Here is a 7930-nt window from a genome sequence, read left to right on the forward strand (position 1 = left end):
AACACAACAATGCCCGGGCAGCTCCTTTTCCTTTTCGCGTGTGGGTTTGTTTTTGCCTATAATTTACTTTTTCCCCAACACCTTCGTCTCCGCCGGCGTGGACCGACGAACGGCAGGCACCTTCGGGGCGTTGTGTGTCGCAGCTTATGGTACTACATGCGTTGCAATAAGCTTAGGGCGTGGCGTGGCCCATGCAGACCCATCCTCCCGGCCAGTGGATGTCAGCTGGCGTAGTTCACGCCGGGGAGCGGGACGGCTGTGGCGGCGCGCCACGCGTGGTCGAGGTAGTTGTACGCGCGGTCAATGGGGCGGCCCTTTACGGCCTCCGACAAGGCAGCCCCTGCGGTTGCCGCAATGCTCTCGAAGGCAAGGAATTGAAACAGCTGCTGCTTGGTTGTGTAGATCTGTAGGGACGTTGGCCGCACGGTCGGGACGGGAATCGGCAGGAAGAACGGAGGCCCCTGATCCACCGTCTCCAGCGCGACGGAAAGCAAAATACAGGCAACTTCGGTGAGCGGAATAACTTGACGAATGCCCGCCGGAGTGTTGCCATCTGAAGCGAGAGCGATTTCCTTTAGCATGGCAGTGGTCGCCTGGGCAAACATGGACGAGGTTTGCGCGCTGAAGCAGAGGTAGTTTTTGGTAATGTGCATGTGCCCCTTCACCCGCAGCCCTGCGTGCATCGCGGCACAGTCGTAGTCCGCCAGCAATACCTCCCCCATTGCGCTAAGCTCCGGAAAGCTGCTTTTGAAGCGGTCGACGTTGAAGTGCCGCCCCATCTGCCGCACGGCAGACTCGGTCGCAGTTGACACCTCCGTCCCCGCGCGCTCCACCTTGAGCGCCACCTTCTGCGCCATGTTTAGTAGGCTCGTCGTGGCGGTGGAAAACAGGCCAGCGACGTTGGAGGAGTCGGCGTGGCCGCCTGGGGCAGCTGTCGTGGTCCCCGCGCTGCGCTGCTCGCGCTCCCCCAGGTCCGTTTTTCGCTGTTCCAAGAACTGACGGTACTGCTCGTCTGGCGTGGGATCCATGCAGGGCGGGTGGGGCTTCGGCACAGGGCCGCCGTAGCTTAGCGTGGCGAGCTCCACATAGCCGCCGTTACCCGCACTCGGTTTCGTGCTGGCCGCCATTTTTTTTTTTTGCTGCGCACGCCTCTCCCTGTGGGTGCTTTGTTGGTTGTTGGTGTATGTTCTTGTTGTAGTGACCTTTCCGTGGTGCTAGACTGTGCGTGGAGAGGAAGAGAGAATGGAGGCGTTTTTTGTGTTGTTTTGCCCCTTAAAGGCGGGCAGGCGACATGCGCAGCAAAAGAAAAAAAAAAGAATGCCGGGGGAGGAGGGGCATGCCCCGTAACGTGCCGCCGGCGGGCTGAGTGCCTCGCAAGGAGGCAAGCCAAGGGCCGGCGAGCAGCCCACTCGACCTGCCGTCTTTGGCCTTCGCTGGCGCCGCCAGTGCGCCGGGGAGGGGCGGCCACGAGTTTTATGGCGCACCCCTTTGCCTTTTTGCCTCGGCGCCAAGGTGGGAGTCTGCCACGGCGGGGCGCGTCTGCAAGAGCGCTGCGCTGCGGCAGCCCCGCTCCTAAAACACATCGTGGAGGGGAGTGGGGAGTGGGGGGGGCAACAACAACAACAACAACAACGACACACACACACACACACACACACAACGAAAAAAAAAAGGACTCGGCAGGGGCGCTCGGACTCGGCCGCTACCACCCCCCGCAAAAAAAAGGAGCGACGCAGCCACACAGGCGTGCAGAGGCACAGCAGTTACGATGGTAACAAAAGTAAAAACAAACACGCAAAGAAAAGAAAAAAAAAGGAAGGGGGGAAAACCCACTTCACTCGAACAAAAAGAGGGAGGCCGGACCGACGCGGGTGCGCCAGCAATCGTTTGCTCTCCCCAGAGAAAGAAAAGACAAGACAAGAAAAAAAAAACGCGTTGTCGCGTCGCCGTTCCCTTCCTTTAAGTGACATAGATACATTGCTGAAGGGAGGGGCGCCGGTGCCGTCAAGCGTGGCATGAAAAAGCTAAAGAAAACCAGAGAGGGATACAGAGGGAGGAATAAAAAGAAATGGAGAAAGGGAAGAATAGAAGCAGAAAAGTGTCCCTCGGTTGAGAGGGCCAAATGTTTGCTAAACTTTATACGCCCCAACGAAGACGACATGCGAGGCCCGGCGTCTAAACTCAGGGGTGGGCGATTCCTCCCCCGGCGGCGACGCAGGGCTGTCAGCGACCTCCTCAGGCGCCGGGCTTAACGGTGAGGAGGAGGCTTCGTACGCGGGGAGCGGACTCAGGTACCCACTCGAGACGAGCTCGCCGCCCGGCTGCTGCCACTGCAGCTCTGAAGCCGACTGCCCCATCAGCTGCGCGACGGGGTAGCCGCCCACGTGCACCAGGCACGGCTGCGTCGCGATGCGCTGCATCGGCACAAGCCCCTGCGCGTAGGAGAGGCGCGGCCGGTCCGCCGCCCCCCCGGACTGAGGCCGCCGGAAGGAGCCCGTTTTTGGGTTCCGCCACGCATCCCGCGGGGGCTCATCCCCCCACTGCAGGCCCTCGCGTGGGGCGGACAGGCCGCTTCCCCTCTGTGAGTCTAGCCGGCACTGGAAGCTCGATCGCGGCGGGTTCTGAATGAGGGGGTTCTGCACGCGCGCATGGCGTTTCGGCGCCGCTGTTTCCCCCTGCCGCCCACGTTGTCTAAAGCAAAACACCCATATGAAAACAAGCGCGGATAGAAACAGGACACCCGCGCCGATCGCAAGCCCAATGACGGCCCAGCGCGTGCTCTTGTCGTCCAAGGCGCCTTCGGGTTCCATGGATGCACTGATGCCGGGTACTGCGCTGCGGGGGAGAACTGTTGCTCTCTTCCTCGCCCACGCCGCCCTCCACGACGATCGTTGTTGCTCAGTCGCCTTCGACAGTATCCTTCCACCTTGTCCTTGTGTACTTGACGGCAGGCAAAGCAGGAAAGAGAAGAGAACAGAAGACGTCACAGCAACAGGAAACAAATTGCAAGTAACATATTTATTTATGTACAGTCTCCACAAGACGTGGTGGTGGTGGGGGGGGGGCATGAGACACGCCAGGAAAATTCACGCAATACCTTTTGCAGGGAAGCACAACAGATCTACGACAAGCACAGTCAGGGCCAGTTGCCGCTGCTTGGTGCGGTTACACCCCGCGGGCACTGCGTGCACCCCCCTCTTTCTTCGCTAGAGTCTATGACGCGCCCGACAGGAAGCAATGTCGCTCCAGGTAGTCTAAAAAGTTTTCGTGGCCGCTGCCTACGTTCACGGCCAGGCGTCCACTGTCAATGGAGAGGTGCAGAACGCGCGCGTTGGCGCCTTTGCCTTTTCTGTTGATGGCAGCAGTGCCACGGAGCTCGCAGCGGTATACACACGGCGCCTGGCGCGTCATTTTCAGGTCAATTCCCCTTCGACGCACATCCCGCAGCACCTCGTGCACCATCGCGTGGATAACCTCGCCCAGCTGCTCCTTTGTGGGCTGCGGCGCCATCGCGCGGCGAAGGCGCGTGATCATTCCCAAGCTGTACGCCTTCCCGCAGTCGTGTGCGGTGGTGGCCCGCCAGAGCTCCCGCGCAACAGGGGACCTTGAAAGAGGCTGCGGCCTCGAGGCCGTCGCAGCTGCCGCTGCCGCCGCCGTCTCGGTGGCGGTGGACGAGGGTTTCCGCGGAACCTCGGGTGACGTTCCTGAGGACGGCGAGGCAAGCGGTTGCCGCTGCTTCGGCTGCTGCGAGCCCACGGAGGCCCGCCCCCCAGAGCTCTCGCTGGGGGCGCCTAGCTGCCGCCGCTGCAGCGAGACGGTCTGCCGCCGTCTGTGCTGTGCGTCGCTGTAGCCCCCACCTGCAACGGCGTGCGTCGCGGAGGGCGCGAGCGGCGTCTGCGACGTCGACGGCCTGGAGGAGGTCCCCTCGCCGCGCTCCCGCGAGGACGAGGTGCGGCAGCTTGGCGGCGGTGGACAACAGTTTCCACCTGCTTCCTGAGGCCTGGCCCGCGTCTCGGACGCCGTCTGCGCCCCAGACACCTGCGCCCGCAGCGACAGCAGCTGCCGCTTGAGCTCCTGGTTCTCTTGCTGCAGCCGCTGCGCAGGCGGCAGCGCCGCGGCGGACTGGCGCAACGTATCCAGCTCTTGCTGCAAGGCGGCGCTGCGTGCCCGCTCCTCCTTGATAACCTGCGACGCCTTCTGCAGGAGCGCGACCAGGTGCTGCTCCGCAGCGGCCTCAGCGCCGCCGCCGCCGCCGCCGCTGGAGCGGGTGGGGCACAGCGGCGGAATCCCAAAGTGTTCCGGCTGCTTCCGGGGATTATCGCCGTTACTGGCGCCGCACTCCGCCGCCGCCGCCGCCCACTGCGACAAGTCAACGTCCCGCTGCTGGAGGCCTCCCCCCTTCTCCGCCTCACTGGTGGAAGAGAGGGCCGAGAGTTCTATTTCGGCCTGTGACATGCTTCGACGGCCGCCTACTTCCCTGCCACTTTCTCTATATATATCTATCTCGTTGTGTGTGGAGCGAGTGCTCACATCCTTGCAGTGTGAACCAGGCAGGCGCAGAAGCCAGAGACGGCGGAGAGGGAGGCGGGATGCCACACTGTACCGCGGCGGATGCGGCAGGAGCAGACAGCGAGGCGCGAGGCAGCGGCGCCGCGCATGGGAGGGAAGAGGGGAGGGGGGGTGGGGTGGGGCAAAAACAAACAAGAAAGAAAACAACCAGACACCGCAACAAACTCACACCGGCCGACCCCTGCCAGGCGGAAATCCCCCGGTTTGCACCGGCCCTTTTGTGTTCATGGTCGCGCGCGTCACCTTCTTATTGTACTCCTTTCGCCCGGCTCCCGCCTTCGCCTCCTCGCGGCGCATGTGCGCCTGAATGCGCCAGCGATCCTCGGTGGACACGAGCAGCCGGCCAATGACAATCGAGGGACACGCCGCAGGCGCAGCGGCGGAGCCCTTTGAACCGGCGTTCTCCTTCTCGGAGGCCGTTAGGAGGCGCCACGTTGTGTCCGCAATGCGGCTGTACGCCGAGGTCTCACTCGCGGGAATGTTTGGGTACTCGTTGAAGTACTTCACGAACGGTGCGTAGTCCGGCATTGCGGCTGCAGGGCACCACCGTCTTCCCGCAGGCGCCCTTCTCCCTCCCTCTGTGCGTGTGCGTGTGCGTGCTTCTCTCCCCCTTCTCCTCCTGCTACTTCCTTCGCTGCCTCTCCGGCTTTCTGCGCCGCCGCCACCACCAAAAACAACAACAACAAAGCAGCACACACACAAAAAAAAGGTGTGGGAAAGTCCGGCGGTGGAAGGAGCGCGGAAAGCCAGACACAAACAAAAAACGCAAAAAAAAAAAGGCACCACGGCCAACGCGAGGGGACGGGGTGGGGGCGACCACGCCGCTGGTTTTCTTTTTTTTTTTTTTTTTTTTTTTACACCCGTTAGTTAACTTCCCCCGGAAAATAACTCCGCACGCGGCGCTCCATCTCCTCCGGCGTCGCGTCGTCCTGCGCCTCCACGATGCAGGCGGCCACCGCGACCGTGCGCCGCGCCGCCGCCGCCGCGTCCACGTCGCTGGCCTGCCCCCGCACCCACACAAGCCCGTTCACGCCGACGCAGACCTCGAACGGCACCCGCGCCCCCAGCTGCGAGAGGAGGGGGGCGGCAGCGCCGTCGTCCGCGAGCAGACTGCGGGCGTACGGAATCGGGACCCGCACCACCGTGCCGCCCGCAAGTGGCCCGAACACCGCCTCGGCGGAGGTCCAGTCCTTCGCGACGAGGCCCACGTCCCCCGCCAGGCAGCTCAGCTCCACCTCGTCCGAGGCATCCTCCACGGCGGCGGCGGCGGTGGCGGCCGGCTTCGGTTTCACAAACGCGTAGACGACGTCGCCTTCCTGCAGCCGCGGCCGACTCGACTTGGTGGCTCCGTCAAAGCTCAGCGCATCGAGCACCGCCGGCATCGCCGCGCCGGTGTAGCAGTAGCAGTAGCTCGTCGTCTTCTTCAGGACCACCGCCACGACGGGGTCCCGCGGAGCGTACACGTAGCGGCGAGCAGCGGAGGCGTCGATCGTGTACCGCCGCACATTGTTCGGCCCCACGCTGCACGTCACCGGTCCACAGAGCTCTGCAACCACTACCGTGTTTCCCCCATCCCCGGCGGCAGCAGTGGTGGCGCCGCCGCCGCCGCCGTGTGTCGGGGCCTGCGAGACGGGACGGAGGCCGTTCCCAAGCGCCACCACCGCCGTTGGGTCCAGCAGCAGCACAGGATCGCCCGGCAGACAAACGTGTGAGCGCAGCGGGACGAGCTCCTGCACGCCTCCGGCCACGGCTGCTGTCGTTGACGCCTGTTGCATGCGTCTACTGTCGAAGGCACTCCCTTCCCTTGCCGTAAGGAAGGCGGGAACACCAGAAAACAAAATAATAATAATAATATAACAGGCGACACAGCGAGAGGGAGAAGAAGATGCGTGTGTGCGGAGGGAGCGCCGCACGGTCCACACGACAGCCATCTGCGCCGAACGAAAACACTCAGAGATGATATCAACAGCAACAACAGGGAGGAGGAGGAGGCCGTAACCGGCAGGGGCAAAAAAAAAGGCAAAAAGGTAGCGAGGTGTAGGCGTGCGACACACAGGCTCAGCTGCCGATCTCCCGGCGAAGGTCGTGCAATTCCGCCCTGAGTGCGGCCATCCGCTCCCGCCACGCCGTCACCGGGGACGGCGCCTCCTCCGGGAGCCGAGCGTTTGGCGTCCGATACAGCGGCCCGAGCGAGGACGCGGCAGGAGCCTCGCCTCTGACAACGCCGCAAAAATGTTGCTGCTGCCGCCTATTCGAAAGTCGCGGAGTGTTGACGACGCCGCAGGGCGTCAATGCGCTCTGCGGTCGCAGCTCCCGCACCTGCTCCCGCACGCTCTGCAGTGTGCGGGCCGCGGGGCTCACCGCGGGGGGCGGCAGAATGCGCTGGTAGAGCGGCTGCGGCCCGCTGTGGCGCGGCGGTGGCTCTTGCGCCGCAAGCAGCTGCTCGCGCAGCTGCGCCGCCTCATCCTGCAGCTCCTGCTGCGTCCGCTGCGCCACCGCCGCGTACTCCACCAGCTCCTCGAGCAGCTGACGGAGGCTCTCGCTCGGCTCTTCGTACGCCATCGGCTCCTCCCCGCCCTCCCCCTCCGCTTTCGCCGCTGCCGCCGCTGCTGCCGCTTCATCCCCGTCGCGAAGCTGCGCGAGGGTGGCCGCAAGCAGGCGGAGCTGCTGCCGCACCGCTTGCGCCCGCTGCCTCTCCGCGGCGAACTCCGCCTGCGCCTGCTGCAGCTCCTGCCGCGCCGCAGACATGCAACGCTCGTGCTCCTCCCGCTGTCGCGCCTCCTCCGCCCGCAGCGACTCCAGCGCCTGCCGCTCCTGCGCCACCGCGCCTTGCACCGTGTCGGCGTCGAGGCGGGCGGCCCCCACGGCCTCCGCCGCCCGCCGCGCTTCCTCCTGGAGCGCCGCAACCTCCTGCTCGAGCGCCAGCTTTTGCCGCGCCAGCTCCCGCACCGCCGCGTCGGCCCGTCCTCTCTCGGCGGCCCGCGCCTCCTCAAGCTCCGCCTGTGCTGCGGCTTCCGCGGCGGCGGCAAAGAGCGCGGCGCTCACGGTGGCGGCGTGCGAGTGGAGCAGCGCCGCGAGTCCCTCAACGTACGCCGCCTGCACCTCGGCCCGCCGCGACGGCTCCTCCACCCGCGCCAGCGTCTGCCGCGCGCCGTCCAGCAGCAGCTCGTTGGCCACGTGCACCCACCCCACCAGCTCTGCCTCCACCTCCGCCTCCGCGGCGCGCGCGCGTGCGGCAGCGTCCGGCATGAATAACCCGTCGGCTGGACCTTGTGGCCGCGGTGTGAGGGAAGCCAACGAACAAACCTCACCCACGCACACACACACAGAGAAAGAGAGAGAGATAAATAAATAAAGGGGG

At 64.6% G+C, this 7930-nt stretch overlaps 6 protein-coding genes across 6 annotated transcripts, besides 8 other annotated features; all 6 read right to left on the reverse strand.

Moving 5' to 3' along the window:
* Window positions 1-221: 221 nt before the first annotated feature.
* Tco025E_05491 (uncharacterized protein) lies at window positions 222-1127 on the reverse strand (the record flags this gene model as incomplete). The annotated part of the gene is made up of 1 exon (XM_029372385.1): window positions 222-1127. The coding sequence occupies one exon, from the start codon at window positions 1125-1127 to the stop codon at window positions 222-224; it is 906 nt and encodes a 301-aa protein (XP_029227511.1).
* Window positions 1128-1166: 39 nt separating this feature from the next.
* Window positions 1167-1199: a microsatellite.
* A 412-nt stretch (window positions 1200-1611) lies between these two features.
* Window positions 1612-1633: a microsatellite.
* Window position 1634: 1 nt separating this feature from the next.
* Window positions 1635-1659: a microsatellite.
* Window positions 1660-1898: 239 nt separating this feature from the next.
* Window positions 1899-1930: a microsatellite.
* Window positions 1931-2129: 199 nt separating this feature from the next.
* Window positions 2130-2810, reverse strand: Tco025E_05492 (uncharacterized protein; the record flags this gene model as incomplete). Its single annotated transcript, XM_029372386.1, has 1 exon — window positions 2130-2810. One exon carries the CDS (start codon window positions 2808-2810, stop codon window positions 2130-2132), a length of 681 nt encoding a protein of 226 aa, XP_029227512.1.
* A 403-nt stretch (window positions 2811-3213) lies between these two features.
* Tco025E_05493 (putative myosin heavy chain) lies at window positions 3214-4455 on the reverse strand (the record flags this gene model as incomplete). The annotated part of the gene is made up of 1 exon (XM_029372387.1): window positions 3214-4455. The coding sequence occupies one exon, from the start codon at window positions 4453-4455 to the stop codon at window positions 3214-3216; it is 1242 nt and encodes a 413-aa protein (XP_029227513.1).
* A 148-nt stretch (window positions 4456-4603) lies between these two features.
* Window positions 4604-4647: a microsatellite.
* Window positions 4648-4734: 87 nt separating this feature from the next.
* On the reverse strand, window positions 4735-5097 carry Tco025E_05494 (uncharacterized protein; the record flags this gene model as incomplete). The annotated part of the gene is made up of 1 exon (XM_029372388.1): window positions 4735-5097. One exon carries the CDS (start codon window positions 5095-5097, stop codon window positions 4735-4737), a length of 363 nt encoding a protein of 120 aa, XP_029227514.1.
* A 134-nt stretch (window positions 5098-5231) lies between these two features.
* Window positions 5232-5277: a microsatellite.
* Window positions 5278-5397: 120 nt separating this feature from the next.
* Window positions 5398-5425: a microsatellite.
* A 7-nt stretch (window positions 5426-5432) lies between these two features.
* On the reverse strand, window positions 5433-6344 carry Tco025E_05495 (putative DNA ligase I; the record flags this gene model as incomplete). The annotated part of the gene is made up of 1 exon (XM_029372389.1): window positions 5433-6344. The coding sequence occupies one exon, from the start codon at window positions 6342-6344 to the stop codon at window positions 5433-5435; it is 912 nt and encodes a 303-aa protein (XP_029227515.1).
* A 63-nt stretch (window positions 6345-6407) lies between these two features.
* Window positions 6408-6426: a microsatellite.
* Window positions 6427-6627: 201 nt separating this feature from the next.
* Tco025E_05496 (uncharacterized protein) lies at window positions 6628-7818 on the reverse strand (the record flags this gene model as incomplete). Its single annotated transcript, XM_029372390.1, has 1 exon — window positions 6628-7818. The coding sequence occupies one exon, from the start codon at window positions 7816-7818 to the stop codon at window positions 6628-6630; it is 1191 nt and encodes a 396-aa protein (XP_029227516.1).
* Between the last annotated feature and the right edge of the window lie 112 nt (window positions 7819-7930).

The sequence above is a fragment of the Trypanosoma conorhini genome (assembly GCF_003719485.1).
Source record: "Trypanosoma conorhini strain 025E chromosome Unknown Tco_14.4_contig_00324, whole genome shotgun sequence".
Classification (NCBI taxonomy): domain Eukaryota; phylum Euglenozoa; class Kinetoplastea; order Trypanosomatida; family Trypanosomatidae; genus Trypanosoma; species Trypanosoma conorhini.